Genomic DNA, 16,524 nt, shown 5'->3' on the forward strand with positions numbered 1-16,524 from the left:
GATTAGGAACTCTCTAAGACTTTTACTATTCTTTACTTCAAACAATTCGAGTTTTTGGCGTTTGCAAAAGAGTGCACTCCCAGGTGAGAAGGTAGCCAGAGGGTCTGGGGAGAATATGCGGGGAGAGAGAATAGGGTTCTAATCTTGCATGTAGCTAATTAAAATAGACTTTGCGAAGTTTCTTTAAATGGTAAACAGATATATACAATACATTATTAACTTTATTATAAAATCAATTGATATGTTTATTTATTTTATTGTACTTTTGCACTACTGTTACCATTAAATCCAAAACACAAACCTACTTATGCATTTTAATTTCTATACAATGCGTAGATATTTATTATATTTTATTATTATAATCTATTTATTCATTTATTTATTTATGTATGCATTAAATAAGGTTAAACTTATAAGAAAGGAACAAATATAACATCGCAAAATCACATATGGTAGTTTGTCAAATTTATAATATTATCTGCACTCCTTATTTGTTTTCCATTTATCTATTGTAGATCCCCTTATATGTGATTTTCAGATTGGTATGCATTTTATATTTCTTCTAAACATACATCTATTGTCTGTTTGCTGTTCTTGGCTTGGCACGAATAATGTTATCAACTCTTAATAACACTTCAGCAGCCTCTGATGCAGAACTGACAACAGCTCTCTTTAGTTTATAACTCTCTATTATACCCAATTCTCTCATATCACCAATGATACCGCTGTTTAAATCTAAACCAGCTGTAGATATACCATTATAAATACTAGATCTTAGTTTAGAGACTAACTCACTGCTGTCATAACCTGCATTATCAGCCAAGATGGTTGGTAATTGTCTTAATGCACGAGCAAACGACTCGACGGCCAATGATTTCTTACCGTCGACATTTTGTGCAGCTGTATCAACAGCTTTAGACATCAACATTTCTGCGCACCCACCACCTAGAACAGTTCTTGTTTCCTTTGTAGTTTGAGATAAAACCGATAAAGCATCATGCAGGGATCTTTCAGCTTCATCTAATAATTGATCAGTAGCACCTCTTAAGATAATTGTACAAGCTGCACCAGCTTTACAACCATTAAATTTTGTATAAGTACCTTCACCAATCATTATCTCTTCAATGGATTCACATTCACCTAATTTACATTTTTCTGGATTATCGAAAGTAGAAACAACTTCACCACCAGTAGCCAATGCTAATCTTTCAACACCTTCAAAATCAGCATGTTCGATGGAATTAATACCGTGATCGGTCAAAAGTTGTTCAGGGTAATCATAGATCAGTTGTCTGTTAATGAAGACATTAATATCATATTGAGCAATTTTTTCAATCTTAGTCTTCATCTTTTCACGTTCAGCTTTTTCAAGTTGTGCTAATTTGGAAGTAGAATCCACTTTAAATTTGGTACCAAAGATTTTAACTTTATCTGTGTCAAGGGTAGTATTAGCAATTAAAATCTTTGCATTTTCAATTCTCTTAGGTTGGTTATTACCAAATTTCTTCTCTAAAATAAAACCTTCATCCAAGAAAGAATCTGATAATTGACCACCATGAATCTTGATAACTTGAATATGGTCTAAGTTTGTAGAACCGTTTAATCTAAGAATAGCGTTTGTTGCCAATTCAGCAAAATGTTCTTTATCCTGTGATAGAATCTTGGACGATAATGTAGTCTTAGCAATATGAATCAAATCATTACGGAACTTAACTTTATCATTCTTATTATCAACAGCAACACTTTCTAATGCCTTCAATGCTGCATGCGATGCAATTCTATAACCTTCAATAATGGTTTGTGGATGGATCTTCGATTGTTCAATCAACTTTTCAGCTTCTCTTAATAATTCTGCACTTAATACAGTGACACTGGTGGTACCATCACCAACTTCATCGTCTTGAACTTTACTAATATTCACTAAAACCTTTGCTGCTGGGTTATCCAAAGGAATAGACTTCAAAATAGTGGCACCATCGTTAGTTACCAAGGATCTATCACTAGAAGCACTTTGTAATAATTTATCCATACCCTTTGGGCCTAATGTTGTCTTCACCAAATCACCTACGGCAATGGCACCGACAAACGCTGACATACGAGCGTTTTCAGCTCTTTCTTCTGTGACTTGATCACCAAAAATTTGTACACTCATTGCTTGGCTCTATTATAATGTCTCAATACAGTCAATTCCAACTATTAATAAAGTTTCCTGTTCGAATACTTCCTTCTAATATGGCGATTCTCACAATTGTGCTTCTTAAATTTGAAATTCGATGTGGTGAAATTTACCGTTATTGAATTTCGTTGCAAAATAAACCGAAAATTTTTTGCCACATTAAAAAAATATGTAATGAACGGAATACTACTAACCCATTTCCCCCAACTTCGGGTCTAAGAATTAAGGTCTCTCGTTCATAGTGATCTCATTTACAGCAATAAATGACCTTTCTATGAATTTATATGCTCGACACTAGTTCGACACTATTTTATCTAATATGCTTTTATATATACTATATTAAATAAACAAACAACATCAATTGAAGACATCTTTTAGTTATTTGATGATAATATTAGGACAAATTGACTTCAAAAGTACGGCCAAGGATTGACAGAAGAAAATATATGAAGCATGCAGATCAGATTCTCCGCTATCTTCTTTATCTAAAGAACTTTCATCGCCCGAATAGCTACCATCACCGTTTTCAAGAGTATCTGGTAATAGTTTTGGAAACCATTCAACTGGGAATATCACATGGAATACTGGGACTGCATCACCTTTTATGTATTGAACATATATTCTCTGATAATAAGGTTTGTGCAGGTCATCAGCAGTTTTGACATATTTGACCCAGTATGCGCTGCCATTATTATTCCTTAATTTACTATAGTACATTGTATTATCAAGCAAGGTCTCTATTAACTCGCGAATAACTTTAATTCGATTATCGTCTGATACAGAGAGAAAGATTACTTGTTCCCCTTTCAATTAGATCTGTGACGGTTTCTTCATTAAACCAATAAAATGCTCTTAAACTAATAAGGTGGGTGATCTAAGTCAGTCATTTCTCCTATATTTTCGAATATTCTTGAATAGATGTCAACTACATGTCTGAAATATGCCAGTACCATATGTGTGAGAGATAGCATCTGTGTTTCTTCTATCTTCATCTGTGATAAGATATTTGAAATCATACCCTTGCTCTATAACAACCCTCAAGAAGCTTTCGATACCAACTTTGGAAACACCATTTTCTGGGTAAAATGGTGTTTCCCACAGGATATCCTTGACCTCCATATTCAGCTTAATAGCATGTCACTGTATTAAGATATTAGTGAAACTATAAGTTCCATCTATCCCTGCCGAAGTTAAATTCTTTTTATCAAAAGCCCTTATACATGAATTCAAATACTATAGAACGGTCTTGGATCGCATGTCCAATAGATTACTGTCGGGATCGATGCCTTGTTTACATCGGTATACAGCTCTACGATAACGGCAAATATATTTTCTTCTTCTCTTGTGCTGACGGAAGACGATTCCTTATACAAATAAGATTTCTTCTACATGTTCATCAAATAGTTAATTAGTTTCGTCAATAACAGGATTACTGCATATATCTAATGAGGAAAAGTGGAAAATGTGGTGCAAAATCAAAGACTAGATAGTTTTCATCATTTCCTTCTTCTTTTAGCCTATCTAACAACTCTGCTTTAGAATGAATAAAACTATCCACTGAATGTCATTGAAGTCCAATTCAATGTTCTTAAGATAAGATTAAGTATAGGAAATTTTTTAATTGGATCAAAAAACTCTTTAGGTGACGTAATTTTAAGTTTTTTTCCTTCAAGGATTATATGTAAGTATATGTATCTGCAGAATCTACCGGCCAAACGATATATTCTTAAAGTACGAAGAGACTTACGCACAGAAATTAGGGCTGCAGGTACCGAAGAGAAAATTTTAGGTACCTAAGCAATCATCCCTGATATAAAAATAGAAGTCAAACTAATCTTTTGAAAAATAATAACAGGAGTTGTTTCCAATACAAATTCGTTTGGTTGGTGAGATCCTTACACAATTGTAAACGTGATTTAAGAAAATATAACTCTGCCTAACTTTCCACAGCATCCATAATGTGGGCAATTATAAATACTTGTCTACCATATTTTCTTTTTCCTTTAACGTTAGCCCAACTCTACAGAGATTGGAAAAAATAGGCATTCCCATAAGTTACTTTGCTGTGCGTTTTGCTGTTGGTATATTTTTTGGGTTACAAAAAACTCAAGAGAGACTTCTGTCCAATTGGGTATCCAAAAAGAAATATTTCAGAATTGAACGGCAAATTTGAACCCTCCATATTTAATTGGAATTGTTCAGGTAAGTTTGTTGATCTATGTTTGCAAAGATTCCTTTATAACAACACGTTAGTTGGGATGAATAGGCAATTTTGATATAAGAAAGAAATATTTGGTATATAAACTCTTTACTAGATGCACAAAAAGGATGGAAGTTCTGGTACTTATAAAAAAGTCAGAACTCTCATTTTATTTCATTGAAGGTCATCAAGCTATGTTCAAAGTAACTACGGCATTCCATACTATAGACTTTTTAATTGGTTATAATTAAGAGTTTTGTTTGTGAAGCCAATAACTATGTAAAAAAGTACCATTAACAATAAACAACAATATTTCATTAATTGTTGCCCTTGTATCCTAGGTGACGATCTGATACTTCATAATATATGTGTATGAAAACATTCTAACATAAACTTTACTTATTTGATACAAATTGTATTGTAGATGCCCCTTTGAATGGCCACTCGCACGCTTCGAACCAATCACTAGCTTAGCTATCATACAAATATTATAGAGATGGAGTCATTTTTCTACATATTCCTCTATTTCAAATTTGTATATATACGATGGGGTATAATATTCACTTACAAATTGAAATTAAAGATTCTTTAAAATAAAGAAAGGGATCTATTGTAAAAAAAAAAGGAGTTACGATGAGATGAAGATGATGAAATACGCTTGGCAATTCATATAAAAATGTTAACAGTTGAAACATAAGGTTTCTTACTAAGTAACTAGAATGAAGTAGATCACTATAAACGAAATACCACATTTGTCAGTAAAACTCCAGAGGACAGAGGTGCATATATCTTGCCTACGGTTATTCTGCGCCCTGATAGTTATGTGGGGCATGCGAGTTTTACACTCGTGAACGGAATGTGAGGGTAATAATTTGTATCATTAAATTAATGCATTGTATTAACTATATAATTAAATATTTATATGTGTATACATACATTGTACAATAAATAACACCATGCAAGTTTCATACTTCGTAATTTATTCATTGACATGAGTGTCTCTATTTGGTAATAGTAATTGAGCCTATGATTTATTTACAATGTGTCTGTTTGAGGGATGTGGGTTCCAAAGAGATGGTCGATGAAGATATGGGGCGTTAATGATGAGGCGGAGAATAAATAAAATAAAACGAGTTTATTTCTTCTCTTCTCTAATTTTCTACTAAAGCATTCTTACATAAAGCAACTGCATCTTCAAATGCAGTGGCTTCATTACTTTTCATCAATCTAGCTCCTGCGACTTCCTTAAACAATTTACTACATTGATCCAAGTACTTGAAGGAATTATCAAATTGTTCTTCTAGTTTTGTAATCATCTTGTAAGTGTTGAATACATTATTAATTAATGCCATAGCATCACTCTTGGAGTTCCCATTATGCAAATATTTTTGTAAGAAAAATTCCCACATCATTGCCATTAGGATATTTGGTAATTCTAATTTGAAAGGCATCTTTGCAACAATGTCTTTTTGCCAATTATGATTGTCGTACTGCAATTTGTTAAATTCATTTGCTGTTAATGATGATACTAGGACAGCTTCAAACATATCGTTCATGTTTTCTCTGACAAAATCCAAATGATCTCTGAATGCTAAAGTCTTCTTATCAATAGGACCATGATAATTTGTAGGCTTTTGTTTGACTTGGTACAATGTCAACACTCTCGTTAATAAAAGAATGCTATTGGCTTCCTGTGGGTAAGTACGCAATGTATGATCGGACAATGCAGAATGAATCGAAGGTTGGAATTCTTCACTTAAAGTTAAGACGTTAGTTTTCAAAAACAATAATAAAATTAATAAATTTTCTTGGAATTGGGGTTCAATTTGTAAATTATTAAATTTTAAGAAAATTTCACCCCATGGGGTTGGTTTTAAAATTTTCTTATCAAAGTCATATTGAAAAAATTCTAATTGAACTAGAGTTCTTAACAACGTTGTAGCCAATAAATCAAAAGAATTATTTAATTTTTTCTCTAAAGGAACAGAATTTGGAAACAATACGTCGTTAGAAATAAAATCAGTAACTAAATCAGTGGAATCATTTAATAACTTAATGAATGAATCAATAGCAAATGATTTATTTTCGTCGCCACTACCAGTCTTAACAATCAAGTGGTTTAATTTATCAAATATCGAAGGAGTAGTTCTATTCAATAAAGTAGTTTTATCATCATTATCAAACCATTTTACTTGCTTAATCTGTTTCATTTGGAAATATCTGTTGATTGGTTGAGTCAATAGGTTTAATTCTTTATTCTTGAAAATAGTGACCGAATCAGTAACCAATTTTCTATATGAATTAGAGGCTCCGCCATCCAAAGGTGGTTCTTCTGGATATACACCAGTGGTGATTGCATCAAACAGTTTACCTGATGTCAAACCTAAGGATTTATAGAAATAATATTCATTTGGTAATCTTTGGGTAATAAAATCATGAACATCATTAGGTATAGGTAAAGTTCTAGTGGTTTCTGATTTTTTGTTATTGTAATGTTCATTCTCAGTTTCTCCATTTTGTGATAGTTTGTTTCCATCAGAATGTGAATTCATATTTTCGAAATCATTAATGTAAAGATCGACTTTTCCCGAGTCCTTCAACACTGGCATATACTTCAAATGAGATACACCTCTTTGAAATTGTTCCAAATAAGATTGTGTAGTAGTATCCATTTCATTTCCTAATTGATACAAATAAAAATTTGTACCTGTATTCAGAACCATTTCCAAAGCGATTTCGAATAATTTATTACTTGGATAAATCTGTAAAGGTGGTAAAGTAGTAGGTTGTAAAGTATTACCCAGAGTCATTGCGATATCAACAAATTCTTTTAAGGATATCCCCATTTCTTTCAATACACGATTTTTATCAATGTATCTAAAGTCCTTATTTGGGAATTCCATTCCAAGGATAAATCTATCGACTTCACCAAGCATCAAACAATCTGTAGGACCAAAAATTGCATCGATGTAGTCATGTTTGTAAAGGTATGCCAATTGAGACCATGCAACAAATGGTGCAACTTGATAATGTACTTCATGTTCAATGAAATATTGAATCAAATCCTCCTGATAACGACGGGGATCAACTGATGTATGGTAACGGAATGGTTCATGTGGTATTGGTGGTTGGTCAATATATGTAGATTGAGTGGCAGTGACCAGATTTTTCCATTGAGTCCATGCCTTATTTCTGTGAGCCAATGCAATATCTTTATCAGAAGTACCATTACTTTCTCTACCGTTAGTGGTTGCACCTGGGGCGTTATTTTGATCCATTGAATTTACAGATTTAACATTACCATTAGCAACAAAGTGACCTGAATCGATTAAATTATTTTGTGACAGAGATCCTTCAAAGATGAAAACAGGTGTAATATTATATTCTGCGAACACTTTCAAATCACTCTCCAAAAACAGGTTTAAAGATGTAGGAAATCCACCAACGGCGTCCAAATACTGTTCCTTCTTAGCTGTCAACAACCTGGACACATAGTGGCCAACATCAATCCCTAAAGTCGAATTTTTCAATGCTTCAAGTGGATATGAACCGACTAACCCGCGCTCAAACAAGAACAGCTCCAACGATTTGATAGCCATAGTCTCTTGCGCAACGATAATATGTATATATGTATGTGTCTGATTCCTCAACCTAATAAGAAGTTAATGCTGATATCAAAATGCTAACTTGGCCAAAACCTATAAACTTTTAACTAATAAGTATATATATTTTATATTTATTCAAAGGGTGTATGCCAAGTCAAAGCCCAATTGAGTATTTTACTTTTGCTTTCTTTGTCTCTGCCTCCGCGGTGTCTGTCAGTTTGTCTCGTCTCGCCATTCTATTCGGGGAGGGTTGTCATTGTGCACGGCTATGTGCCGGGTGACCCAGCCTACCAAGCAATTGACCATATATACATATATACTAACAACGACATATCCGCGAATACCTCGCTACGTACCCAATTGGTCAAGTATGGTATCACAGACAGTTGCAGAATGCAACACACAATGCCAATGCTTTCCATATCCACAGCTGACTGATCAAGACTGTTTATTTCCTCCACACACACACACCCTACAATTTCAAAGATAGAAACAAGTCCCGATACTGTTAGCACATACCAACTGCGGCAAGGACCACACACTAATACATACAGATATACCCATATATATATATATCATCTATGTCACTTGTCATCTATCAGTTGTAGCTCCAATCATCAACTCTCACCGTGGGAGAATCGCATTCCAAACAACAAAACGCGCGACCGCTCACTGTCGGCTTTCCGTATTGACGTGTCTCTCATTGGGAAACACGCTGAGCAAAAAATTGTTACGTTTACGTGTCCTGAAAAATATAAGAGCTTCTCATAATCAATATATATATATATAAGTAATCAAGGTTAAGTAATAATATTTATATCATAGATATCCCTGTTTGGTTTCGTAATTTTTGCTTTTTTAACGTACCTTCTAATAAGAGTAACAATACCCCACGTCGAAACACTCAATTCTACTATTTTAAAATGCTGCTAGATAGATTTGTCTCAGTGTGCATTTCTGCCCTTTTATTGGCCACCACTGCATTGGCTGCTACTCGTGAAGAATTGGCTATCAAGGCTCAAAAATCATCAAATGGTATCATCGAACTGGATGACTATAGTTTCAAAGACACGCTGGAAGGTCCTCGTGACTTCTACTTGATCGCTCTATTGACTTGTACTGAACCAGGTGTTGGTTGTACCGCTTGTTTTGAATTTAACCCAGTCTTTGAAACAATTGCTAGTTCATGGATTCATGATCACCCAGAAGGTATTTCTTTGGAAGATCCTTCAAAGGCTCTATATTTCGCTAAGGCTGATTTGAGTGACGCTTCTGCTGTGCCAGAAATTTTCAAATTCTATAATATTGAGCGTGTTCCAAGATTAATGTTCTTCACTCCAGGTGGTGATATCAATGATTATCATTTATTGAATTTACCACAACAAAAGGCTAATGCCGGTGCCAGTGAATTCATTGCCAATTTGAAGATTGCCGTAGGAATCAACGACTACCAAGTCTATGAACCTCGTGATTGGTCTACTGTCATAATTACTGCATTCTCTACTTTCGTTATCATTTATTTATTAAGAAAACATAGTAAGATTGTCACTGCTGTCATTTCTTCCAAATACGTTTGGGGTGTTCTATGTTGTGCTTTCATCACTTTGATGTCAGGTGGTTACATGTACAATAAGATGAGAGGTACTCCATTGGCTGGTACCGATAACAACGGTGGTGTCGTATATTTCTGGCCAAATGAATTCCAAAATCAATATGGTATTGAATCACAAATCGTGTCTGTATTGTATGGTGCACTATCTATATTGTTTTTGGCATTGGTCCTGGGAATTCCAAACTTATCCTCTTTCTATAAAGGATCTGCTAGTGGAACTATGATCGTTACTGTCATTTGTGCTGTATTGGTCGTCGTCATCTATGTTTTGTTCGCTGGATTGACTAGTCTATTCGGTATTAAATCTGCAAGATATCCTTTTGAACTAATAAAGTTAAGTTCTTTAATGTCATAAAGACGTAAATAAATATATACGTATATAAATAAATAAGAATAAAAATATTAAAAAAAAGAATTACAATAATATAAAAATATGATATGTTTTTTTCTTTATTATTATAACGTTATATATAAAATAGATAATTTAATACAATCACTCATTTATATCTATTCGTCACCATTAGTTTGTTTGGGAGTCTTGCTACTCTTTTTACGTTTTAAACCAACCGCACCAAATACACCTTTCCCAATCTTACCAATTGTCCCAACACCTGTCGACACAACAGTGGTTCCGACTTTCAAACCACTACCAATACCTTTACTGGCAACGTCACCTACTTTCTTCTCACGCTTGGCGACACTTAACACATATCTTGGTTCGAATTCAAACGTCATATGTAGAATACCTCCGTCACCACCATCATCACGTCTCACAGGTACATCCATATCGATTGTTTGACCAGGTTCAATACTAGATAATGGTATACTAGCACGACCAATGATATCATCAGAGGAGGCTGCATCCCAATCCATAACTTTGATATTAAGCATACTATTGACACGATCTTTCACTACAATCTTACCAGTGTCATTCCAAACCGGATTCAATGTCTTCTTTACGGTTGGTGTTTCATACAAATGATCCTTGAAATCATTAATATAGAATTTCAAATATGGATCTGAAAATCCATTAGAATCAGAAGCCATTAGATTTTCTGCATTCTTTGAAGAAATAGTCAAATCACCAGAATTACTCATCAAATCAGATGCTGGTAATTTTTCAACATCTAATGGGAACCACGAAACTTGGATCATTAATTTAGTTGCACCCTCACCACTCAAGGTAATGATCGATGGCTTATTATAACAGTTCTTAACTAACTCTATAGTTGGTAACGATACTTCACTGACACAACTTTCCACTCTGTTACCGTATCGATTCTTCGTCACTCTAAATGTAGTCATTGAATTCTTCAATTCTTTGACAGCAACATCACCTGTCCAACCATCTCTAATAATCCTTGAATTAATCTTAGGACTATTGAAACGTGAATGACCATTACCATCGAAAAAAGCTTGAACATAGTAACCGGCATCAGGCAATTCACCATTCAACACAGATATAGCAAGCGCACCAGATTGGAATTTCAACAATTCTTCCAATGATAATTTTTGTTTGTGAGAATACAAATTTGTCAATTCATTAAGTTCACTTTCTTCTGCTTCTATGATATCCTTTTCTACTGGAGCAATCTTGCTCATATCAATTTTAGCCTTCTTGTCTTCCAATTTTTGTTTTCTCTTTCCCACTTTTTCCAAATCTTGAACTTCCTCTAACGTCAATATTGGCTTAACAGGATAGAAAGAAGCATTATAGACCAATTGACCACTTGGGCCATCCTTACCTATCAAACGTACAGTTTTGTCGTTGTCATCTTCCTTAGTTATGTACTTACCATCATCATCCTCATGGACAAGATCTGAAAGGTCAATATCATAGATACCAACACGACGATCCTTGTTCACTGTCTCCACATCCATCACTTCCACAGAAATCTTTTGGTTCGGGGAAGTGATTGCCACATAAATAGAGAAGTTCCAAACAGGGTTCAAAGTTTGAGACTCATAATCAGTTCTACCCTTGGATATACCATTGACAAGTACTCTGGCATATGGATCGATATACCCCACAGTCTCCAGGTTTTTCAAGTTGACTGCCTTCTTCAAGAAAACTCTTACTAAACCAATAGGAGGAGTATATGCAATAGAATTATTACCAAGATCTAATCTAACAGGCTTCCAATATGTAGTGACTTTTAATTTAGCTTTACTACCTGGAAGGGGGATCAATAATTTACCGATTTCTGTTCTATCAATCAAATCATTTAGATTTTGTACCATCGAGGTAACAATCTCATCTGTGTTAGCATCCTTAACAATAAATCTATAACGAGACTTACGACGATCTGGGATCACTGATTCGTAGTCTTGATTAAAAGTTTGAATATCTTCTTTCGTTACCTTCGATGTAGTCAATACCAATTTAGCATTCAAAAACACTTCAATGTAATAGGAACCTTTCTTATTTTCTTCGTTCATACCGTGTAGTTCTTCTACAACAATCTTAGCAATACCAGTATTCAGATCTGGCAATTCTTCTACTTCACCAGATGGTAAAACTTTACGTTCTAAAGTCGGGAAGAATTTCAAATCAAAGGACAAATTACCAACGGGCTTAGAGTTTCTTAAGAAGTGAGAAACAAGATCTGTTTGAATTTCTTTATCATGCATGGAGTTTAAATTGTATTCAACTCTACCCATGACTTTATCCTTTAGTTTTTCTCTCTTGTCGAACAATGTAATCGTTAAAGGATCAGTAAATGACGACAGTAACAAATATAGAGTTTCATCCCAGATAGGATTCAATGAATCTCTAACTGTTCTAGTCTTACCCACAGTTTTTCCTGATAATTCGAAAGCTAAGTATGGGTCTATCGAGGCATTAATGAATGTGTTTGCACGTTTAATATCCTTAGCATTTTTTACAGTGACTTCCAGGACACCAACAGATAAATTAGATTGAGATAATAATTGTGGGATATTTAATTGTAAAGAAAAGGGGGGTAAAAACATAGGACCCATATATTTCTTTGCCAAAGTATTAATTGTGGAGTAAAGTCCCGGTATAGCTAATATCTCCCAATTAAAGACATTATCACCAAACAAACGACATACAAAATCGATATCAGGAACTTCTAACAATTGAACATTGATGGTTTCAACATGAGGAAATGGGGTCATCAATTTAAATCTTACTCTAGTGTCGACTTTAAATGAGATATCAGAGACAGCAACTGGGATTGTAATACCGAACATCTTGGCCTTGACTACAACTTTTTGGTTAACATAATTTTTCAATTGTTTTGCAGACATATCTGATAAATCATGAGGTGTATATGACACCGTCCAATCCATGACCACAATATCTGATTCTGTATTTTGGAATGTCTTCACCGAGTCAATTCTAAAAGGTTTAATCCCCAGAGTAAACTTATCTACCCATAATGACTTAATAAATGCTGGGACAGATGGGTTTGTAGCCAATTGATCGTTCACTTGAGTGACAACCATTTGGGAGACACTAGGTTCAATAATAGGCCAATATTTATCCAACATATTATTCAACCATTCCATTGTTTCGTAGTCATCTTCTATCTTTTGAACAGTGAATTCCTTTTGAATCAATTCTCTGATTGAAGCACGATATTTCTTAGCATTAGTACGATATAATAACCCAGTTAAGACTATAATAAAGAACACAGGAGCCAAAGAAAACTTGAAGTAACCAAACGTAAATGATAAAATACCAGCAACAAAGATGATTGCAACAAAATGGTACCAATCACCATACAAATAATCAGGTAAGACATTATTCAAGATAGTTTCTTGATCCAAATCTACCAATTCATCATCTAAGGTTAGTCTATCTCTTTCAACCCATCCTGACATTTGTTTCCATCCTACGTATGTAGCGTCTACATGAGGTCTAGTAACGGTATCTGTACCTACATTGGAAACTTTCGATTCTTCGATATCCTGACTAGTCTTTGTTCTTTTCAACTCTCTACCAGACTTAACATTATTGTTATTATTATTATCTGTAGTAGGACGAGAAGCTTGTTCTAATTGATCTTCTACAGTAAATGGTACTGGTTCTTCGACGACCTGACTTGAGTCTATCACCTCAACAGGTTCTATACTTGCCTGTTGTGCTACCATTTTACTCTATTATTGCTACGAGTCAAATTGATTGTGAATATTGTTATTTTATTTACAATATTTATACAACTATTATTATTCAGTTACGTTCAATAAAAGGGAACTGTAATATTATTCTTTTTTCCAATTGTATGATACAATATATTTAGCAGTAACCAATCTTATCAATTGTACCTTACAGAAACTCGTTCAATGGTAAAAATTTTCAAAATATAACGTATTATCAATTCCGGTATCTTCCTGTTTTTATATATCTGATTCTTATAGAATGTATATGTCAAAAAAATGGGTTCCTCCTTATTTCCCTATTTTAGTTTTGCTTGCCTCTCGCTCTCCATTAAAGGGAAGTATGCCCTGTTATATAAAAATGCATACCTTTGTTAAGGTTCAGTCTATGCAGTGCAATTTTCTTCCTCCAAAATTATTCATCATCGGGTATTTTAAGGGATGTGCGGGCTTCGCTTTCCTTTCCAAAATTTTGGCAGCAACATTTTCCTCCCTTAAGCAAGAAGCTGTTGCGGTTGGTGTCTGGCTTTAAGGTGGTGGTGGGTTCTCTCCCTTACTTTTTTAAGATTACAATTTTTGAGATAGCTCGCGGTCACGTGCATTGTCACATGGAATCGGGATTATAATGGCTGATTGACACATTACGAAGTTTGTCGATATATAATTTAGATCACACTGAGGAGATGATCATCTTGAATGATGTGCTAGTATGCTCAACAAGAACATAATAAAATAGCTGGTTAACTGTGTGAGTGTGTATGTTATCTAACAACTATCTGAGGTATGTCCGAAGTAGATATTTTGCCAATAAGTGTTAGGTCTCAGGACGATACTGTTTTGGAAGTGCCTACACCACGACAAGTATTACGAATTGCTATTAATTTGAAATATTTAATAGATAGTATGATTACCAGACATTATAATGATGGAGATATTGATGCAGTAATAACCGAAGAGTTTGTCACTTTGGCTTATAAAGCATGTGGTGGTGATGAAAAGGATACGCAAAGTTCTAAGAAATATCAGGCAGTTATAGTTTTTGCTTTATTGAATGTTTATTCTTGGTATCAGTCTATTATCAATGACGAAATTCATGAAATAAATTTTTTTATTACTAGATCCATTGTTGTACAAAAATTGTGTCAAATTATAATTGAAAGAGAGGAAAAGAAAAATATTCATTATTTGTTTAATCATATCTTGCTTAGACGTTATTCTATTTTTGAAATAGCAGGATCCTCGAACCAAATGAATGCAGTCGAATTAGCTACAGATCTTCATTGTACCATTATAGTCGGAACTAGTGGGTTTCAAAGATGTTTGGTATGGTTATGGGACGGTTGGATTATTCAATCACCAAAAAATCTTGACTGTTTCATTAAAGAAGAAATTGTTGTTTCGACTTCTTATTTGGATCATTTTACACCACAACGTATTAAGACACCCAAATATCAAAATTTCTTAACAATTTTATTCTCTGTCATATATTTAATTCTCTACAGTACAGTTATGAATGAAAAATTGATTATTAATATTGAACCTATAAATAAAAAAGAATTTTGCTTTATTTTGTTTACATTAGGTTATGTTATTGATGAAATTATGAAATTTCATTATATCGGTATTGCATATTTCCAATTCTGGACATGTTTTAATGATTCACTTTATTTACTAGTAACTTTATCAATCATATTGCGTTTAAAGAGTTTATATTTGAGTAATTCACCTAATGATACATATGGTGTCATCTCGTATAGACTTTTGGCATGTGCAGTACCATTGGCTTGGTCAAGATTATTACTTTATTTGGAATCTCAAAAATTTATCGGTATAATGTTAGTTGTAGTGAAACATATGATGAGAGAATCAATCATTTTTTTCTTTCTTTTAATTTTATTACTGTTAGGGTTCTTACAAGGATTTATTGCGTTAGATTTATCAGATGGGGAATTGGATGTCACAAATTCAGTGATTAATAATCTTTTGGCTACGATTATCGGATTTGGAGACTTATCCGTGTTTGAAAATTTTGCATCACCTTATGCAACTATCCTATACTACTGCTATTCCTTTGTCATTTCCGTCATCTTACTAAATATCTTGATTGCTCTTTATTCTAACGCTTATCAAAATGTTGTCGATAATGCAGATAGCGAATATATGTGTCTGATGTCTCAGAAGACTTTAAGATTTATTAGAGCACCTGATGAAAATGTGTTTGTACCTCCTTGTAATATATTTGAAATAATTCTATCCCTGATATTATTGGGCCAAAATGAAGCCATCAAACAAAGTGCTTTATATGTAGTAATGACTCTATTATATGCACCATTATTGATCATTACGTCATTGTGGGAGGTTCGAACGGCAAGAAGAATAAAGTATAATAGACTTTGGGGTGTTCCAGATGATTCAAATCAACAAGACACAATATGGGACCTTACTGATGGTTACGTTGAAAGTGTAGGTATTTCATTAAGAAATGACGCCGAGACTGGTATTAAAGCTACATTGAAGAAGAACTCAACTATGCTAATAGAACAATCACAAGAGGAAAAGAAAGACCCAAAATTTTCAGTGACTGAAGAATGGTATGACCGTCTAGAAAAGTTGAAAAATACATCAAATAACCCTCAGTCCACTCTATTGAAATTATTATATGAACAAAATAAGAATATTATTAAATTAACAAAAAAAATCGAAAAATTAGACAGAAAACTAGAAATATTGCAACAAAAGAAAAAGGACTAATAATTACAAAATTAATGTATGTTTGCCTATCTTTTATAAAAAAAATATAACCGTT

General features: G+C 33.8%; 5 protein-coding genes across 5 annotated transcripts; 2 read left to right on the forward strand and 3 right to left on the reverse strand.

Annotated features, from left to right (window-relative positions):
• Positions 1 to 574: 574 nt before the first annotated feature.
• Positions 575 to 2,152, reverse strand: CCT2 (chaperonin-containing T-complex subunit CCT2; the record flags this gene model as incomplete). Its single annotated transcript, XM_041549364.1, has 1 exon — positions 575 to 2,152. One exon carries the CDS (start codon positions 2,150 to 2,152, stop codon positions 575 to 577), a length of 1,578 nt encoding a protein of 525 aa, XP_041405298.1.
• Positions 2,153 to 5,527: 3,375 nt separating this feature from the next.
• On the reverse strand, positions 5,528 to 7,975 carry MKT1 (Mkt1p; the record flags this gene model as incomplete). The annotated part of the gene is made up of 1 exon (XM_041549365.1): positions 5,528 to 7,975. The coding sequence occupies one exon, from the start codon at positions 7,973 to 7,975 to the stop codon at positions 5,528 to 5,530; it is 2,448 nt and encodes an 815-aa protein (XP_041405299.1).
• Positions 7,976 to 8,904: 929 nt separating this feature from the next.
• On the forward strand, positions 8,905 to 9,948 carry OST3 (dolichyl-diphosphooligosaccharide--protein glycotransferase OST3; the record flags this gene model as incomplete). The annotated part of the gene is made up of 1 exon (XM_041549366.1): positions 8,905 to 9,948. The coding sequence occupies one exon, from the start codon at positions 8,905 to 8,907 to the stop codon at positions 9,946 to 9,948; it is 1,044 nt and encodes a 347-aa protein (XP_041405300.1).
• A 152-nt stretch (positions 9,949 to 10,100) lies between these two features.
• TCB1 (tricalbin) lies at positions 10,101 to 13,712 on the reverse strand (the record flags this gene model as incomplete). Its single annotated transcript, XM_041549367.1, has 1 exon — positions 10,101 to 13,712. One exon carries the CDS (start codon positions 13,710 to 13,712, stop codon positions 10,101 to 10,103), a length of 3,612 nt encoding a protein of 1,203 aa, XP_041405301.1.
• A 789-nt stretch (positions 13,713 to 14,501) lies between these two features.
• YVC1 (Yvc1p) lies at positions 14,502 to 16,469 on the forward strand (the record flags this gene model as incomplete). The annotated part of the gene is made up of 1 exon (XM_041549368.1): positions 14,502 to 16,469. One exon carries the CDS (start codon positions 14,502 to 14,504, stop codon positions 16,467 to 16,469), a length of 1,968 nt encoding a protein of 655 aa, XP_041405302.1.
• Between the last annotated feature and the right edge of the window lie 55 nt (positions 16,470 to 16,524).

The sequence above is a fragment of the Maudiozyma barnettii genome (assembly GCF_903064755.1).
Source record: "Maudiozyma barnettii strain CLIB 1767 genome assembly, contig: KABA2_02, whole genome shotgun sequence".
NCBI classification, from domain to species: Eukaryota; Fungi; Ascomycota; class Saccharomycetes; order Saccharomycetales; family Saccharomycetaceae; genus Maudiozyma; species Maudiozyma barnettii.